This window comes from Cornus florida, unplaced genomic scaffold (genome assembly GCF_030987335.1).
Source record: "Cornus florida cultivar Cherokee Brave unplaced genomic scaffold, ASM3098733v1 CherokeeBrave_3.0.0_Hap2_Chr06, whole genome shotgun sequence".
Taxonomy (NCBI): domain Eukaryota; kingdom Viridiplantae; phylum Streptophyta; class Magnoliopsida; order Cornales; family Cornaceae; genus Cornus; species Cornus florida.
This window is the reverse complement of record NW_026775576.1, coordinates 32261021-32282498: the sequence shown is the minus strand read 5'-3', so window position 1 is coordinate 32282498 and position 21478 is coordinate 32261021. Positions and strand designations below refer to the sequence as shown.

General features: G+C 35.8%; 1 protein-coding gene across 1 annotated transcript; it reads right to left on the bottom strand.

Moving 5' to 3' along the window:
* Positions 1–20263: 20263 nt before the first annotated feature.
* Positions 20264–21388, bottom strand: LOC132313926 (putative late blight resistance protein homolog R1B-12). The gene has a single exon (XM_059812861.1). It carries the CDS (start codon positions 21386–21388, stop codon positions 20264–20266), a length of 1125 nt encoding a protein of 374 aa, XP_059668844.1.
* Between the last annotated feature and the right edge of the window lie 90 nt (positions 21389–21478).

The following is a 21478-nucleotide window of genomic DNA, read 5'->3' as shown; positions in this document are numbered from 1 at the left end:
GAACTTCAGGTTGATATGATTATCGCTTCATTGCCAGACTCATTTAACTCTTTTAGGGTTAATTATTCTATGAATAAGCTTGAGTACTCACTCGCTGAACTTCTGAATGAGTTGGTAACCTTTGAAGGGATAATCAAAAGTAAGGGTGCCTCTATCAACTACATTCAGTCTGCTGGACCATCCACTTCTAGGCCCAAGAGGAGGGGCAAGAAAAAGAAGAAGGATGGTGCCAAAACTATGGTTGTACTAAACAAAGTAATCTAAAAGGATAAGGGAAAGAAGAAAGTGCGGGTTAAAGGTTAAGGAAACTGCTTCCATTGTGATCAACCGGGTCACAAGAAACCTAACTGCCCAACACTTCGCACGCAAGGCAAAGGAAAAGGTATATTCATTGTTGAGGCATGTAATGTGGTTGAATCTATAGATTCCTAATGCATAGATTCTGGAGCCACTAATCATGTTTGCAATTCATTGCAGGGATTCCAGGAGTCCAGAAGCCTCAATGAAGGAGAGATATACTTGCATATGGGATCTAATGCCAAGGTGGAAGCTAAAGCAGTGTGAGTGGTTCATATGTAGTTTGATAGTGGGAGGAGTCTTATTTTAGAAGATTGTCTTTATGCGCCAAATGTTAGGCGCAATTTAATTTCAGTTTCTTCGTTGGTTTGCAAAAACTATATTTTTACTTTTGGAAAAAATGTTTTAATTAAATTAAATGGTTGTGTTATAACTTCTGGTGCATTGAAAGATAGTCTATATATTTTAACTCCTAACTCATATCAAATGCAAAATTGTGAATTAAATGCAACTTTATCTAGATTGAATGTTAAAAGAAAAACAGTTTCTCCAAACTCATTGTATCATTGGCATTTACGATTGGGTCACATCAATCAAAATAGGATTCAAAGGTTGGTTAAAGAAGGTTTATTACCTTGTGAGGCAGAGGAGCCTATGCCAACTTGTGAATCCTGCATTGAAGGAAAGATGACTCGAAGGGCTTACTCAGCCAAAGGTTATAGAGCCAAAGAATAATTAGAGTTGGTGCACACAGACGTGTGTGGTCCCATGAACACCCAAGCGAGAGGCGGGTTTGAGTACTTCATCACTTTCATTGATGATTATTTCACGTTTTGGATATATTTACCTAATGCGACACAAGTCAGAAGTTTATGGAAAATTTCATGAGTTTCAGGCAGAAGTGGAGCGTAGATTAGGTAAACTTATCAAAACACTTCGATCTGATCGAGGAGGTGAATACCTCTTGGGGGAGTTCAAGGATCAAATGGTCAATGAGGGTATTTGTGATACCCCTCGATTCTAGAGCCACGGGTGATCAAGTCCGAGCACAGATCCAAGGGATATCAGACAATTAAAATGTAACCAAGTAAGAATAAAACTGAATTAAGAATAAAATAATAATGCGCTGAAAGAAACTAAAATGAAAATTCTCGAACCTTAAATAATAAATTAATAACATTTAAATCCGTCAAATCTGTACAACTCGGGAATCCATCTAGTGGACCCCTAATAATTCCAACTGGTAAAACATTTGCAGAATTAAAATCCAAAACCAAAATAAGAAAGAATATCCTACGTAGTCAGAAGAGTGAGTGACTGTATCTGCATCACCACGATCAAACCCTAAGCCTGGTATTCACGAACACCTGAAAAATAGGAGTGGGTCAGGCTCACATGCAAGTTCCAATCTACTACAATCCGTACATAAACCCGATACGCAGATACATCCTATATAGCTCGGCAATATCTACAATAGTATATATATATATATACACACTATAGGATGTTCACTAGCCTATAACATAGTTCAACCTGAGTAGAAGGTGACCTATAAAACACGCTTTTCAGCGGCCAAGTACCTAGACCTACCAGGAAACATTAGTTATATCCAACTACTTAACCTTTGCGATATACGCGCCCTAACCGTGATCAGGAAACTCAAGCTCGTATCACGGTACCATAAATATATATATAAATTTCTTCCTAGTGCAGAAAGATAAAACAAAAATCCATTATGTCGTTCAACTGTTTTAGTTGACAGGACATGCATCCATGTAGGATTTAACTGTTTTAGTTAATCCATTCCTTATGTATGAAGGGGTAGGACTTAGCTTTTTGATCTAATCCATCCCTAATATGTCACCGTCCCATACCGGTACATATAATGCAAATGATCCTTGAATGATGCAACATTTTAAGGAATTCATCAAATCATATCCACGTAATCCAAATAGTTGATATACATAATTTAAACAGTTCATCAACTAGCAATCCAGAATCCATCCACGTAACTAATCAAGACAAGGTTTAATAGTTCACCAAGCTAAAATCCAGCATCTATTTATGTAATTGACAAAAAATATATATATAGTTATTTCTTCGATTAATTCCAGGCCAACGTCCAATTAAATTAACAGAACCCAAATATTAGTTCAGAAATTTAAGTCCAAACTATAATCCAAGTAATTGTAGAATAGTGCTTAATATCACAGCAATTACTATCCAAGCTTAAATCCATATATCGCAGAAAAAGAATTTGTATTTCATTAAATAATATCCAAGGTATGCATAGATCAACCATGATATATAAATGATCCTAGCATGCTACCATAATAAAATTTATAAAGATATATATACTCCGTTAAACTGCTGAAATTAAACTGGGCAATTAAACCCATTCCTTCCGTTAACAGCCTGCACCGTTGAACTTTCCTACGGTTAAATCCATGAATATAAAAACATTAATTTATCAAGTGTGGCTCCAATATAGCCCAATATCATGTTTAAAGTCCATGCTACCATCCGTTAAATTTTTTAAACAGGACTTAGCAACTTAGTCCTTCCGATCCGTTAGCAGCGTACAAAGTCGCTTATTTTTACACTGTTTATTCCATTTGCCCTATGAACCAAATCATACACTTAGATGGTTTAACATCCCTTGAAATTACTTTTAGAATTTTCACTCCAGTCCCTGAAACCATTTAAAATCCCAAACATGGCCCAAAAGTGCCCAGACAAATTCCAGAACGCACCCAAACAAGACCGAACCAAAGGAGCCTGCTCTAAAAATCAAGAGCAGGCTCTTTTTACCTTAGAGCTGGCTCCCTAACCCCTTGGAGCCGGCTCTATGAAGGGGGGGAGACGGCTCCCACCTTCTCGAGCCGCCTCTCTCCTCATTCGAGCCTTCTCCTCTGCTCCAACTTCTTTTCTGCTTCGTCCGGTTACCTTCTGTGTTTCCGGCGACGTCTAATATCCTATTCCAGACTTCTTAAGATTATTAGAGGTCAATTAAAGTTCTTAAACCCCTAGAGACTCCTCTTATTCCAGTGTGAACAGATTGATAAAGAACTTAAACTACACACAACAGTTTATGCAAGAAAAACCAAATTCAGTTTAACTAAGCATACGAACAGTTTAAAGTCTGAAACATACATCAACAATTCGTTTTAAAGTTTTCAGTGTTAAATTGTAGTCCAAACCATCCTATAAACTCCTTACGAATCAATTTACAGAAGTTTGAAACCATACTCAACACAATTTTATGCAAGAACCAAATTTTAGTGATCTAAACCATAAACAGATTATAGTCTGATACATTATGCGTCAATCATGAATTTTTAAAAGTTTAATTAGTCCCTGGAGACTATAAAGAATGCACAGAACACAAGTTTACAGGAAGGAGAGAATGAAACTTGCCTCTAGGTTTTAGTTTGAAACCTTCAACCTTCGTTTGCAAATTCCGGCAAACCTAATATATTCCCTTCCTCCTTTGGTCACTGCCCCTTTTTCCTCTATTTTGCCTTCTCAAAACTAATACGTGCATAGGGTTTTCTAACTCTAGCAGACTTATTTTGTTCAATATATATAGGCCTTCATTCTATATTTAACCTACTTTTAATTTCGACTAATTTACAAGTCGGCTAAATACTCCCCATAAAAGAAAACCCTAACCCTAATCTATATCCACGACCATTTAAAAAAATTAAATAAACAATTGACAAATCAATTATATAAACTAACCAAACAATACACGTCAATTAAATCATATAAATAAAATAATTAAATTAAATCACACACAAACAATTCAACTATTAAATTAAATACACATAAATAGTAATTAAGCAATTAAGTAAATACACATAAAATAAATTTCCCAAATAAAACAATCAATTCAAACAACTAAGTCATATAATCAAATAAAAATGAAATAAAAACCAAAATGCAAAATTAAATTCCCATTTTGTCCTTTTGAAAACTAGGGGTATTACAGTATTGTGCGCCAGTTATCCGCATCTAACTGCCCCCAACAGAATGGAGTGGCAGAAAGGAGAAACAGAACTTTGCTTAACATGGTTAGATCTATGATGAGTTTTGCTTCATTACCTTTATCATTTTGGGGATTAGCCTTAGAATCAGAGATGTACATTTTGAATTGTGTTCCATCCAAGTCTGTTTCGGGAACGCCATATGAGTTGTGGTTTGGACATAAACCTAGTTTAAATCACATGCATATATGGGAGTGTCCAACACACGTGCGTAAGAAACAGGCAGACAAGTTGGAAGCAAGATCAGATGCATGCTAATTTGTTGGTTATCCTAAGGGTACTAGAGGTGGATTATTTTATGATCCAAGGACAATAAGGTTATTGTCAGCACTCATGCTGTTTACCTAGAGGAGGATTATATTATGAACCACAGACCTAGTAGCCAAATAGTGTTAGAGGAGATGGTTAGCACATCAGATATACCTCTTATGGACACACCTAATATAAATATTGAGAGTGATAAGACACAAGAAGTCCCTGTTGAATTACCATCATCTAGTACATTGATTCCTGCACCTGTCCTACGGCGTAGTGGGAGGACTATCATTCGACCTGAAAAACTCACGCTTTTGGGTGAGGTCTATGAGGCCGTCCCTGATAAGCATGAGTCGGACCCAGTAAGCTATGCGGAAGCGTTGACCGATATAGATGAGAATCGTTGGAAAGATGCCATGAAATCAGAGTTGGAATCTATGTATTCAAACAAAGTCTGGGATATTGTAGAACTTCTTAGTGGGGTTCAGCCCATTGGTTGTAAGTGGATCTACAAACGAAAGAGAGGAATGGATGGGAATATTGAGACATTTAAAGGTAGACTGGTTGCCAATGGCTTCACTCAACGTGAAGGTATTGATTATGAGGGTACATTCTCACAGTTGCAGTGCTTAAATCTATTCGCATTCTTTTGGCAATTAGTGCTCGATGAATAATTAAGCATAGAGGGGTCAAAGTGCAACATTGACTTAGAGGTTGTTTATTATTTAATTGGAGTGCAGTTAATTTCTTTTAGTAGAGTAGAAATTAATTTATGAATTAATTGAATTGTGTCCATATTTTAATGGACCGGACCAATTATTAATTTATAGGAGCCAAGAAAGTAGTAAGCCCAAAAGGATTCTCACCAATAGCCCAAGTTGATATTGGAGTCCTGTTAGAATTGAGAAAATTGAATTAGAGATGGAGAATGATTTATTGTTTCCTTATTCTTATTTTTATTTTTCCTATATATACATGGGTCCATGCATATTTTAGGGGTGACTTTTAGAACAAGAAAAAGGAATATACTTTCTCTCTCTAGATTTTAGGGTTTGTTTTCTCTTCTAAAGAAGGCTACCACAAGCCTTAATTCCAAGGTCATTCATTAAGGCATATTGGTGATTCCTAAAGGGAAAATCATAATCAAGAAGAAGGTAAAAGGATCTTGCTAAAGAGATCTACAATAAGTGAGAACATTAACCTTAGAGGAAAGATTAAAAGGTCTACTCAGACATTTGATGTAAGTATTCAATCTGTTTATTGAATCATATATCATGTTTTATTTGTTTTTGCATAAAACTTGTCTCTATGTGATGAATCAAGATCCATGATTGCAAATCCCTCAAAAGTTTTTAAAAACTTGCACGTTTTCCAACACTTATATATATATATATATTCTGATGATTTCTTTTTAAAAATTTATATATTATTATACATCTATCTAAAAAGAGATAATGATTTGATAAAATTTATAAAAGAAATTTAAAGATTTTTAATTATAGTTATTTTTAAAACGATGATCTTAATTAAGTAACCCTAAAAAAGGGAGGATGAATACAAGAAGGCAATATAAGGGTAATTTTATCTTTGAAATTTCATGTTGTTTTAATGGACATGCTAGTAGGACCATTTAATTGCCATATTAATTTGTCTTTTTGTGCCATGTACATTATAACTAACAAATCGGTTTAATTTTTCTGTCTGAGTATCACGACTCTTTTTTTAATAATTACTTTTTTTATACTAAAGATGAGGGATCCCCTCCTCACCACAGGACCTATAATGTGACGTTTGGACGCATAGTTGGCCGTCACTTAAAACTAATTAAGATAGTATTTGCTTATTTCTTTAAATAGCCTATTTTGCTTTTGGAATATAATCAGCCTTCCAAATAAATCAACGTGAAACTAATTGAACATGAAACTAAAGAATTTTTAATAGAGAAGAACAATGTGTGATTTTATATATATGTACTTATATATATATATATATATATATATATGTTTTAATTCAAGAGTGTATTTATGTGGATATATTGGTTCTTGTTCAAATTAGATTTATACATATGGGTTTAGGTGCAGGTATATGCATCTATTAATATGGTGGTTGGTGGAGAAGGGGGTGATGACCATCATTAGAGGGTGTAAGTGTAAGAGGTCGGATGGCCATGGTTAGAAGGTGGGTTGTAAAGGTGAAATAAATAGATTGATAGAGATATGGAAAGAGAAAGAGAATAAATATAATAAAAATAGATTTTTTATTTTTAAAAAGTTACAATAAGGGTGAGTTAGTTATTGTGTCTAAAAACGTTTAACCTCCTTAATAAGAGAGGATCCAGTCCACAAGGGATCCCCTCCTATATCACATGACCCAAAAATGAGAGCCTGTCTTGGTATCACATGACCTAAAAATACCAGTGAACTTGGCTATCCATATAAAATAGAAATCTCTTCATTGTTACTGATTTTGTGAACGAGTGAAATTAGCTATCCATATATATTAGGATCCTCTCCATTATTATTGACTTTCGTTGTGGTAAATAATATTGTATCAAGTGAATAATAAATAATAAAAGATTATTTTGTTCTTTCTCTTTAAAACTTTCATTTTTTATTAAATTATTTTTATTATCTTTTCTCTTATCTATAGTCTAACTATTAATTATATTATTTACCTTGATTTTATTATGAGTATCAATTTATCATAAAAATGAATAAAAGATAAATAGATTTAACTACCATTTTCTAAAATAATTAATTTATTATTAAAATTTATTATTTATAATAAAACTTATTATAACCGGTTTAACCTTTTTAACCGTAGAAAAATATATTATTTTTCACATAATATATTGATGAAAATTAATAAATTACTTAAATAATAAATACCTTCATTTTCATGTAATATCTTCATGCAAAACTAAAAATTAATTAATTTTTTAAAAAATTTTCTACTAAAGATTTTTCTTTAAAAAATTTATCTTAAAAATTAAAGGTAAATTTATGCAAGTTTAATAGAGAATATGTTATCAAATTAGTATGAGATTTTTTTTTCATAATTTATTTCAATAAGAAAAATAAATTAAGTGTAATTTAATAAGAAAAGGGCATTATGGTTATTTAATGAAATATAGTATAGATATTGGGGTATTTTGCAATAAATGTAATAATTTATGGGGTATTATGCCCAAAATATAGTTGAAGAATGTTATTTGCAAATTCAAATTATCATAGTTCATGTTTTTTTTTTTTTTTTTTTTTTTTTTTTTTTTTTGCACTTTACCATAATTATATTGCAAAGCAAATAGGGATGGCAATTTTCTCCAACCCGCGGGTTTTCGCCTTGCCCCTGCCCCCGTCCCTGCCCCTAATGGGGTGGACTTAGTGTTCCTCTAAATGAGTTTGGGATGGATATGATAAAATAATTGAAAATCCGAAGTGGGTTTGGGACAGGGGCGGATTTACTGATGAACCCACCCGACTCCGCACCGATTTTATATTTACCTTTAAATTTTTTTTATATAAAATATATATTTAGTATTTTTAAGATTTGATATTTTATTGGAAGTGTCCGTTAATATATTAATATTTATTATTTAGTAATTTAAAAGTTGGGTCAACTTATTTATCAGCCCAATTTAAAAAATTAAGGTAGATTTTTTTTTTACTACATAATAAAAGTGGCATAACTCAACCTGCTCCCACTGCTTCCTGTACTTGAATGGAGTACATGGAGTGGAGTTAATACTTTGTTTATCGGAGTAAGGCAGGAATGATATAATAATTACAAATTCGTTCCGGAGTAGGAGCAGAATTAGCATGACTTATTTTCTAAAGGAGCAGAGTAAAATTTAGCCAACTCAACCCTGTTGTCAACCCTAAAGGCGAACTTGTAATAAATACATATAATATTATGATATAAATAAATTAATTAATCGACGTTCTAATTATATTGTTTATTAAAATTATAAATAACAATATAGATTTATATCATTGCTGACTGACGTGTCTTTTGGTGCTACATGGAAATGCAAACCATTTGTCTTTATAAGAAAGAAACTCTCTCTCTCTCTCTCTCTAATGCTTCGTTTGGTTGGAGGGATGGAAAAATGGATGGAAGAGATAGGAGGATTGATGGATGAGATATCCCTAGGGAAGGGAGGGTGTCTTTCCCATTTTATATTTGGTTGAATGGAATGGATAGTAGAAAGGATGAATGAAGTGATACTTTTTTCTTGTTTGGTTGGAAGGAAGAGAATGAGAGTTCTTATATTATTTTTACCAATATACCATTTTATATAAAATTATAAAAGGTAGATATTTATTTAAATTTTTTTGAAAAGGTTAAAATTGTAAATTATCAATTCATAGGTAGTTATGCCTTCTTTCTCTCATCCATTCCCCCCAAAAGTAGGCGGATAGAAAAACATAAAGAAAAGAGGGATAAAACATCCCTCCTTATTTCCTCCCTCTCTTCCCTACCAAAAACGAAAATATTTATCCATCCCTCCTCTCATCCATCCTCCCTCAATCATTCCCTCCAACCAAACATAGTATATTATGTTTGGATGGATGAGAGGAGGGATGGATAAATATTTTCGTTTTTGGTTAGAGGGAAGGGAAGAGAGGGAGGAAACAAGGAGGGATGTTTCATCCCTCTTTTTTTTATGTTTTTCTATCCGCCCACTTTTGGGGGGAATGGATGAGAGAAAGAAGGCATAACTACCTATGAATTGATAATTTACAATTTTAACCTTTTCAAAAAATTTTAAATAAATATCTACCTTTTATAATTTTATATAAAATGGTATATTGGTAAAAATAATATAAGAACTCTAATTCTCCTCCTTCCAACCAAACAAAAAAAAAGTACCAAATATAAAATGGGAAAGACACCCTCCCTTATCTCATCCATCCATCCTTCTATCTCTTCCATCCCTCCAACCAAACGAAGCATAAAGCAGCAACTTCTTCTCTCTCTCTAGGGTTTCTTATTCCTCCATTTACCGCATTAACCCTTCGGTAGCATATCTTTTTGGCGGCTGTAAGTGAAAAAGCTTTCAAAGGGAAAAGAGATCTGATAGGAGTCGAAGCTTGAACTCATGATTCGGTATTCGACTCACAGTGCAATCGGATCTCGATTTACACCTAACCCAGGTGAGAGAACAATCGATATAGCATGATTACCTCCCAAAAGGTACTTGTATTACCAGATCATCTTGTGACCCGCTGGATCTGGGTTTCGGATGGGTTAAGGGTTCGATCCGGTACTTGCTTGTCTTCAAGAGGTACTTGTATTGTTTCTAATCTCTGTCTAAACCCATTATCACCTGTTTCTACTACTAATATAGTAGTAGTTCCATTTACTGCTTCATTTGGGATTAATTTATTCCATCACATGCCAACTTTGCCCTCCATTGTTGTGTTTGATATATTTATAGAGTTTATTACCGGAATCAAAGATTACTCCTCAACTGTTGTTTCTCTGTACAATGACATCACAAGAGAGTTTTCGTTCTTCTAGGACTACTGCGATACGCCTCGGCCATCAATCCTTTTCAAAATCTGGACAAGGCTTGTTCAACCTCGACAAAAAGATAAGCGCCTCTTAATTTCTAGATAAGCGCGTGTTAATTTCTAATGCGAAAACGTTTGCAGCCTGATCATCAAAAACAAAAAACAAATTGTCGGTTTGAACTTGAAAAACCGCTCGGGTGTAGTTCAAAATGGCAGATCAAGAAAAACTCCAAGAAAAAGGCTGAATCTAGTCCGAACCCATCACCACCACCGGACATGAATGATCGGGTAATGTGGATCTTCAGAGTCAGTGACCACTGGCCAGCTAATACACACGACCATACGCGGTGGGGATAGGATCAAGTTCAACTGGTTAGTCCTTGGCATGATGCTGCCAAATCCAATTTTAGCCACGCACTCTACTACATATACTCACCTTTTATTTTCTCTACACCTTGCACAGCCACACTTTAGCTTAGGAGACACAAAAGATTAAATTTTGGTCTCTTAACCTAATTCATCATACATAGCATATGATGATAGACACTCTCTAACTTGTTTTTGAACGAAGTATCATGCAAATATTGATTTTCTCTACACTTTATTTTAAAAATTAATTTTTGGTCTTGTAACCTTATTCGTCTCCATAGTAGGTGTGATGGTAGACTTTACTCTCTTTTTGGACAAGAGAAAAGCATGGATTTTTGCTCCTCCAAGTGTTTTACTACTTTGTTTTTGGACAAGAGAAAGCATGGATTCTTGCTCCTCCAAGTGTTTTACTACTTTGTTTTTGGACAAGAGAAGGCTTGTGTTCCCTGATCTTGTTTGCATCCGGGCAATTTACTCTGCGTGGTGGTGGCATTTTTGACAAAAGATTATATGATCAACTGCATAAAAGGAAATAGTTTGTTTTTAATACGTATGAGTCATTGACAAGTCAGGTTGTCAATAACATTGTTGATATGGGATTGTATAAAAGATGTGTCTACTTTTATTTGTTCTAACTTTTAATTTCCTCAATAGTATTTTTTTTTTCCCTAAATAATTTCCTCAATAGTATTCATGCAGATAAAACTGGAAATAACCTGATTTCAATAAATTCCATGAATCGAATTTGGTGGATTCAATTATCATTTACAATAATGTACTCATGATATACTTTGTTGATCTTAAAAGTGTATTTTTTTTGTTTTTTGGTTTTTAAAGTAGCATGCATGTAGTAACCTTGGATTAATATAAACAGGACAACTTGTAAAGAAACAAAAGGCTGTGATGGAAAGAATTTATAACAATTACAAAGATATAGTAAAGATATAGTTTAGGAGCCTCGTATACCCAAAATCAGATGCTCTTGAAAAATATGCTTTATTAAGATGGAAAAACTTTGGCTTACAAGCTTTGATGCTTGATAACTCAGTAATATGTTTCATCAATTGAGCGCAATTTTATCCGCCCCAAGTATTTTCTTTACACCAAATATAATGACTGTTAAATTTGATTTTTATATTTTTTTAGTAACTACTATATGTTTTTTTTGTACATAAGATGAGAGTCTGTCTTGGTATCACATGACCCAAAAAACCAGTAAACTTAGCTATCTGTATATATTAGGATCCTCTCCATTGTTATTGACTTTCGTTTGGGCATTCAGTCAACAATATTTTATTACGTCGATAATAAATAATCAAAATTAGTTGTTATCCGTACTAGCATAAATGAGCTATCACATTGAAGGAGATTTTGGCTCTACTCATATTTATGTAAAAATTATTGTTCGTCAGACAGTCGATACGCGACGGTCAGTTCGTACTCTTTTTTCAAGGGTTCGATTCTATTGCATACTTCTATGAATCGGCCTATTCGGTCAGTTTATACCGATATTCGTTCTTCCATGAGCAATACCGCACCTGTGAACCAATAAAAATCCCATTAAAAAAGGTATTTTGAAGGGCTTGCTCTTCCCTCTTTCCTTACTTGGCAAAAGGGTGGAAATTACACTAGTTTTAATCTCAAAATGGCATTTTCACTTTCTTTAACATTGTTATTAAGTTTGTAGTCAAAAGGAAAAAGGCAAAAGGGAAAAATCTACAAAAAAAAAAAAAAAAAAAAAAGACAAATTTGTTTTCTCTAAAACAAAACATGGTTGATTGTGCTAATACCAAGAAAGTGTGTTTCGAATTGGATGCTAAGCTAGTTGTAGACTCCTTGACTCGTGACTGTTCTTTAGAGATTTCTTCCCTAATTTTTTATATTTTTCAGAGCTTAAATATATCGTTCTCATAGTTTTCAACCTCTAATTATCGGCGCCAAGGTAATAAGGTTGATCATGCTCTTGCTTCCTTACTAAGGGTGGTGCAAATTCGGATTTGAATCTCTCCTCTCTTCCTGCTTTGATACTTCAATTGGCTGAGGGTCAGACCGCTGTGTTGATGGGGTGTTTGTTAGTTTGGTTGCTGGTTCTTTTTTTTTTTTTAACAGTGATATAGTTGAAAAAATATTTTAGTAAATGTAAATAAAAACACTAGAGAACACACATACTAACATAATATACATTGCATCCGTACAAGTCCCTAGAATTTGCAAGGCAAAAGCATCCGTATAGCTAGGTATAGGCAATTAAGCTTATCAATAAAGATAGGGTAAAGCGTAATAAACCCCCCTAAACTATTTTCTCTCTCCCAAGAAATCCCCTTGAACTACTATTTTGACAGTTAACCCCCTAAATTATTTATTTTTTTTTGAAAAATACCCCAAGCTGCTACTGTTCCAGTCATGTGATCAACCAAATTTTTTAAAAAGACAATATTGCCCTTTATGACATTTAGGGCATACCCATATATAATGGGTTGACCCATACCCGTAGGGTTTACCCATTTTTAATTGGTATCGTACCACCAACCTTCGTTCCATCTGGTAAGTTGGTAACCCTAACAAGTCTCTCTCTCTGCAATTCTTTCTGCCACCACCATTCAAACAAAATCAAAACTCTAATTTCAATAGAAAAAATCAAGAATCTAATTCGATAGTTTCATGTAATATGCAAAAAGCCAAAACCCTAACTTCTTTATTTTAATACAAACTCCATGAAACAACCAATCAAATTTATCACCCCCCCAAAAAAAAAAAAAAAAAAAAAAAAAAAAAAAACCAATGGTTGAATTAACTATTAGAAGTGGAACAATTGAATGTGGAGAAGAGCCGAATAGCTACGGAAGGAGTAGAATTTTCACTTCCAGCATGACCTTTAAGCCAATCACAGTTGAAGATCAGAAAATAGGTTGGATTTGACTGTCGGCTTCATCTTCGTCCTTTTAATCGTTCTTTTTCATTTTGTGTTGAATAATTTGTGGCTCTGAACAGAAATTTCACCTCTTCACCTTGTTCACTGATCATTGTTGTCTTCTCTTCAATTTTTATCGTTGCCGGAGTTGGAGGTGGATCATGGTGAGAAATAAAAGACAGATGGGAGGTGGCGGCCGTGATTGGAGAGAGTCATTTAGAAGGATTTGCGTTGAGGAGTTGTTTGGCACAAGTACTTGGTTGGTGATATGGCAAAAATGAAACTTACTTTGTTGATAAGAATGTTGTGTTGTGCATTTTTTATTGGTTATGGGGATTACAAGGGCCACATCAGCATCTAAAATTTGTAAATAATAAAACGGCATCCTTTAATTAAGGGTAAAAACGTAAAAGTCATTTTCCGTCAACGGCAACTTGACATTTTGTCCTTGACTACACTTTTTTAATAGTTGAGGGGGGTGACTCTTAATTCAGGGGGGGTTTTGTGAAATTGGCTGATAAATCAGGGGAGTTTATTGCACTTTACCCATAAAGATATATATAAGACAAATTCTTTTACAATTTGGTGGATACCACTATATTTATTTGATTTTGACTTAATCAATCGTATATCCAACTGGCCCTTCATAGCATATTGTCAATTTCATACATGGTGTTATAAAGAGGACCTCCCACCCTTATATTAATTTACCTATTTTAAGGAGCTACCCTTCTATCTTTCCAACCGGAAAGAGTGTGTCACGTTTTGTTTTATATATATATATATATATATATATATATATATATATATATATATATATTTTACGATGGATTATGAGTTTCATAGACATGTCATTCCTTTCAGGTCGGGTTGGGTCGGGTCGGTTCATCTTTATGAAAGAGTGTAACTTCATCATTATCATTGTTATAATGAGCTCGCCATGCAAAATCTCCTTTTCATTACTCCACTAACATTTAAAGCATCTATCCTTTAACATTTAATAGGAGCGATATTATTTACTACCCTGCAAAAATATTAAAAATTCCAACATTTAGAGGCGGAGCCAGTGTATATTCGGGGCACGTGCGCTCTGGCCTGGCCCCGACTTACTATAATACATATATCAAATTTATGTATTTTTATACGTGTACAAGAAAAAATTCATATAATGTCGCCCCTAAATTTTTTTTTTTTCTAAAAATATCTCTTAAATTTTATATTTCTTCTCTTTGTTACTCCTTAAATTCGTTTAATTTCATAAATAAAAAAAAAGAGTCAAATTTTCCTTTTTTGAATCAAAGTCTTCAAAATTCTTTTATTTTTCTTTCCTTTTTAAATTTTTTGGCGAATTGGGCCCTTGTAAATGTTGGGTTTATTTCCTTCTATATGGAGGAAAGCCCATGTGGGTTTTATTAAAAGCCCAAAGCCCAGCCTTTAGGGAAAAGAAAATCATAAGGAAGTTAGTATAAAAAGAGAGAGAGGTTAGCCGTAAGTGGAAGAACAAAGAGAAGAAAAACGCAGGTTTTTTCCATTCTGCCCAGGTTTGATCAAACGTCCGATCCTGCTTCATCTGTGGTCCGATCAAGCTGAAATTTGGAGGAGAGGTTCGTGACTCAGTGATGCACAATCTGAATGGCGAAGATCAGATTTTGAGCTCAGGAACAGTGATTCGTGCCCGTGAACAGTAACTGGGTTTTGGTAGAAAAATGCAGGTTTTTTTATTCTGCCCAGATTTCATCAAACGTCCGATCCTGCTTCGTCCGTGGTCCGATCTAGCTGAAATTTGGAAGAGAGGTTCATGACTCAATGAGTTAAAATCTGAACGGTGAAGATCAGATTTTGAGCTCGGGAACAGTGATTCGTGCCCGTGAACAGTAACCGGGTTTTGGTATTTTTCTCTCCAATTCTCTTTGCTTTTTGCCAAGATTGTTGCTATCTTGATGAGATATTTTATAGCCTCTAATTGCGATTAGAGAAGACTCTGTGTACCCATTATTTGGTTGATAGTGGAGATTTTAACTGGACTAGGTCCCGTGGTTTTTCTTCCTCACACTGGGGAAGTTTTCCACGTAAAAATTGCTTGTGTTCTTGTGGCTTGGTGTGATTGAATTTTTTCTCTATTATTTTCAGCACATATAAAAGTAGAGATACACTATATTTGCTTACATATAGGGAGAAGAATTATTCCGCTATGTTTGTTTATTGTTATCTCTCCCAACAAAGTGGTATCAGAGCTCTAGGTTGACAGATTGCCAGGTTGGCAGTTTGAGTTATGGAAGTAAATACGAGTAGAATGATTAAAGTAAATATGAGTAGAATGATTAATTTAAATAGTTCAAATTATCACATATGGAAAGGAAAAATGGAGGATCTTCTTTATGTGAAAGATTATTACCTACTGGTGTTTAGTGCTGAAAAACCAGAAAATAAATCTGATGTGAAATGGACTTTGTTACATCGACAGGTGTGTGGGTATATCAGGTAGTGGGTAGATGATAATGTTTTGAACCATATTAGTGGAGAGACACATGCACGTTCTCTATGGAGTAAGCTTGAATAGCTATATGCTAGACAGACTGGAAATAATAAATTATTTCTGATTAAGCAGATGATGGCTTTGAAATACCAGGACGAGACTCCTTTATCTGATCACCTGAATACATTCCAAGGAATTATTAATCAGCTGGCTGGAGTGGGTATTAAGTTTGCTGATGAGATACAAGGGTTATAGTTGCTTGGTTCATTGCCGGACTCGTGGGAGATGCTCAGAACTTCATTGTCTAACTCCGCTCCAGAAGGTGTAATCACAATGGGTATGGCCAAAAGTTGTTTGCTAAATGAAGAGATGAGAAGAAAAACACAGGGATCCTCTTCACAGTCAGAGATCTTGGTTACAGAAAAGAGAGGGAGAAGTAAGAGCAGAGGTCCGAAGAACAAAGATAACAACAGAAGCAAGTCTAACAAGTTTGCAAATGTAAAGTGTTATCATTGCAGGAAAAGGGACACATCAAGAAATATTGCAGGCAATTGAAGAAAGAAAATAAGAATGAGAAAAGGAAAGGAACGAAGAATGGAGATGACAAAGATGGTGATGACAGAGTTGCTACCACCACTCATGCAGACTTCCTCATTGTTTATGATGATGAGATAATAAATGTTGCATACCATGAGACCAGTTGGGTGATTGACAGGCAACGATGGCTTGGTTAAAGCCATTGGAATTGGGGATGTGTATCTGAAGACGACTAATGGCACGAAGTTAGTTCTCAGAGATGTGAAGCATGTTCCTGACATTCGTTTGAATTTGATTTCTGCAGGTAAACTTGATGATGAAGGGTATTGCAGCACTTTCAGTGATGGTCAGTGTAAGCTTACTAGGGGTGCTATGGTTGTGGCTCGAGGTATGAAGCACTCTGCACTGTACGTTCTGCAAACAAAGATCTCCAATGACATTATTAATATAATGGAGAATAATGATACAACAGAATTGTGGCACAAGAGACTGGCTCACATGAGTGAGAAAGGATTAGCTCTACTAGGGAAGAAAAGTTTACTATGTGGACTGAAAAGTACACCTCTGAAAATGTGTACTCATTGTTTGTCAGGGAAGCAGAGTAGAGTCTCTTTCAAGAATTCCCCTCATTCGAGAAAGTCATAGATACTGGATTTGGTACATTCAGATGTGTGTGGCCCTATGAAGACGACAACACTTGGTGGCTCCAGATACTTTGTGACCTTCATAGATGATCATTCAAGGAAGTTGTGGGTATATACCTTGAATTCAAAAGACCAAGTGTTAGCAGTGTTCAAGTAATTTCAAGCCCTAGTTAAGAGACAGACTGGGAAGAAACTGAGATCCATTCGTACTGATAACGGCGGAGAGTATTCTGATTTTTTTGATGAGTATTGTAGATAGCAAGGTATCCGGCATCAAAAGACAACTCCTAAAACTCCTCAGTTGAATGGCGTAGCAGAAAGGATAAACATGACACTGGTTGAGAGAGTGAGATGTTTGCTTTCACAAGCCCAATTGCCAAAATCTTTTTCGGGGGAGGCATTGAGCACAGTTGTTCATGTGTTAAATCTTACACCCTGTGTTCCTCTACAGTTTGATGTGCCAGACCGAGTTTGGACAGGTAAGGATGTATCCTATAATCATCTGCGGGTTTTTGGGTGCAAAGCATTTGTGCATATTCCAAAAGATGAAAGGTCCAAACTTGATGTGAAAACGCGACAGTGTATATTCCTTGGCTATGGCCAAGATGAGTTTGGGTACAAGCTTTATGATCCAGTTGAGAAGAAAATTGTGAGAAGCAGAGATGTCGTGTTTGTAGAAGATCAGACGATTCAGGATATTGAGAAAGCAGGGAAATCTATGTCTCAACAAGGTGATATCTTGACTGATATGGATCCAGCTCCTCTGAAGAATCTGCCATCTCAGGTTGAGAATGATGGTCAGGATGACCACCAGTGTATAGGTGATGTGGATGTTTCCCTACAGGTTCAGGGAGATGTTGAAACTGATGAGCAGTTGACAGCGCCAGAGATTCCACCAGTGATTCCATCCAGGAAGTCTGCCAGAGACCGACGTCCTTCCACTTGGTATTCAGCAGAGCAGTATGTGTTATTAACTAATGGGGGAGAGCCCTAGTGTTTTGCAGAAGCCATAGAAGATGAACATAAGACAGAGTGGGTTAAGGCCATGTAAGATGAGATGCAGTCATTGCATGATAACCACACCTTTGAGTTAGTAAAGCTACCTAAAGGAAAAAGAGCTTTGGAAAATAAGTGGATTTACAGGAAAAAGCCAAATGGGTTCTCTTCACAGCCACGGTACAAAGCTAGATTGGTTGTCAAAGGGTTTGGTCAGAGAAAAGGTATTGACTTTGATGAGATATTCTCTCCAGTCGTAAAGATGTCATCGATCCGTATAGCACTCGGCCTAGCAGCTAGTCTTGACTTGGAAGTTGAGCAGATGGATGTGAAAACTGCCTTCCTTTATGGTGATTTGGAGGAAGAGATTTATATGAAGCAGCCAGAGGGTTTCAAAGTGAAAGGGAAAGAGGATTATGTGTGCAAGCTGAAGAAAAACCTATATGGTTTGAAACAAGCACCGAGACAGTAGTATAAGAGGTTTGAGTTTGTTACGGGGAAGCAAGGCTACAAGAAGACAACTTCTGATCACTGTGTATTTGTTAAAAAATTCTCTAATGATGATTTTATTATTCTACTGCTTTATGTGGATGACATGTTGATTGTTGGCAGGAATGCTTCAAGGATTGAACAGTTGAAAAAGCAATTGAGTAAGTCATTTGCTATGAAGGATTTGGGGCCAGCAAAGAAAATTCTTGGCATAAGTATCAGTCGTGACAGGAGTGCCAAGAAGTTATATTTGTCACAGGAGGAGTACATTGAAAAAGTGCTTCAAAGGTTCAATATGGACAACTCTAAAATGGTTAGCTCTCCTCTTGCTACCCACTTCAGACTGAGTACAAAGGAATGTCCTTCTAGAGATAAGGAAAAGGGAGACATGGAAAGAGTTCCTTACGCCTCAGCAGTAGGAAGTTTGATGTATGCAATGATTTGCACAAGACCATATATAGCCCATGCAGTTGGTGTAGTTAGCCGATTCTTGTCAAATCCGGGAAGAGAGCATTGGAATGCAGTGAAGTGGATCATGAGATATCTTCGAGGCATTTCCAGTTTGAGACTTGGTTTGGAAAACGGACAACCATTGTTAGTTGGCTACACAGATGCAAATATGGCAGGGGATGTGGATACTTGTAGGTCTACTTCGGGTTATTTGATCACTTTTGCAGGTGGGGCTGTAGGTTGGCAATCGAGACTTCAGAAGTGTATTGCTCTTTCTACGACAGAGGCAGAGTTTATTGCAGCAACGGAAGCGACTAAAGAGTTGCTATGGGTAAAGAAATTCTTGAGAGAACTTGGTTTCAAGCAGCAGAGGTATGTGTTGTTTTGTGATAGCCAGAGTGCTATCCATCTTGCTAAGAGTTCCTGTTTCCATGCAAGATCTAAGCACATTGATGTACGATACTATTGGATCAGAGATGCGTTGGACAATAAGTTACTTGAACTTGAGAAGGTTCACACTGATTATAATGGTTCTGATATGTTGACAATGACCCTACCAAGAGAGAAGCTTGAAGTTTGTTGTTCGATCGCCGAGATGACGATTCCCTCCACATAGTCGGAAAGGGGGAGATTTGTTGGGTTTATTTCCTTCTATATGGAGGAAAGCCCAAGTGGGTTTTATTAAAATCCCAAAGCCCAACCTTTAGGGAAAAAGAAAACCCTAAGAAAGTTAGTATAAAAAGAGAGAAAGGTTAGCCGCAAGTGTAAGAACAAAGAGAAGAAAAACGTAGGTTTTTTCATTCTGTCCAGGTTTGATCAAACGTCCGATCCTGCTTTGTCCGTGGTCCGATCGAGCTGAAATTTGGAGGAGAGGTTCACGACTCAATGAATTAAAATCTGAATGGTGAAGATGAGCTCGGGAACAGTGATTCGTGCCCGTGAACAGTAACCGAGTTTTGGTATTTTTCTCTCCAATTCTCTTTGTTTTTTGCCAAGATTGTTGCTATCTTGATGAGATATTTTGTAACCTCTAATTACGATTAGAGAAGACTTTATGTACCCATTATTTGGTTGATAGTGGAGATTTTAATTGGACTAGGTCTCGTGGTTTTTCTTCCTCACACTGGGGAAGTTTTCCACGGAAAAAATTGCTTGTGTTCTTGTGGCTTGGTGTGATTGAATTTTTTTTCTATTATTTTCAGCACATATAACAGTAGAGATACACTATACTTGCTTGCATATAGGGAGAAGAATTATTCCGCTGTGTTTGTTTATCGTTATCTCTCCCAACACTTCCAAACACTAGTTGGCAAGTAATACACTTCCCCTGACACAAAAAGAGTTTCTAGGTACTGAAATTCGGATATATTATCCGGCAGATGAAATTTCTTCCCTTTAATTGCTAAGTATCTCAGGAGAGCTAGCCGAGCGATTGAGTAGGGAAAATGGGAGGTACTAATGCTCGATAAATCCAAAACTGTAAGAAGATTGAAGCCTCGTTCAATGAATGACATATCCTTGGGAGGTATTGGATTCTTTTCAGAGCCAAAGTAGAAGAAAGTGCGGATGTGCTGAGCAGAAAACTCTGAAGAAATGCCACCAAAAATGCGAGAACGGACACACAAGCGGCGTTGCTTTGCTGCAATAGGTAGGAAAAGTTGCTTATCTGCGGTGAAACCAGAAGACGAAACTTCTTCATACCAGCAAATTTGTTGCAAAAAATTCTCTTCCTCTGCTTTTTTTAAGCATAAATCATGCAACAAATCATGGACACCACATGATTTGATTCCACCTGTAGACTTTCTTCTGACAACCAAAACCAAACTTCGATCAATTAAATCCATCAAGTAACCCTCTGCCACATCTTCTAAGAGTCTCTGTCCAATTTGGTGTATAAATCCTTCAGCAATCCATAACGAAACTAACTTCCGCACCAAGATTTCGTAGTCTTCTGGGAATGCACTGAAATAGAGGTAGCACGATTTTAGGTGATGAGGTAAATGGTTGTAACTCAGTGCTAGTGTGTCCACGTATTGGTCTCGGTCACTAACAATATATGAACTAACACGTTTAGCAACATGTCTCCACCACTCTAATGTCTTTGGTCTTGTTTTTTTGAGAAGTCCAGAAATTACAACAATTGCAAGAGGTAGTCCTTGACATTTTTTAGCAATTTGCTTTCCGATTTCCATCAACTCTGTAGGGCAATTTTCTTCCTGAAATACCCTCTTACTAAATAGATCCCAACTTTCATCTTCATTTAGAAAGCGCAAAGGGTGAGATCTAAAATGCCTAGACACATCCAAAACCCGACTGGTGAACAAAATTCTGCTTCCATTGTAGTCGTCTGGAAAATATCTTCTAAAATCATCCCAGGCTTCAATATCCCATATATCATCCATGACAATGAGATATTTCTTTCCCTTTAAGCGTCTGTACAACTTTTCACCTTACTCTTCATCGCTCAATTCAGAAATCTCATCCTTCAAATT

Bases quoted from the DNA above. Each gene is read 5' to 3' on its own strand.
- LOC132313926 (XM_059812861.1), bottom strand. From the start codon at position 21,388: ATGGATGATATATGGGATATTGAAGCCTGGGATGATTTTAGAAGATAT.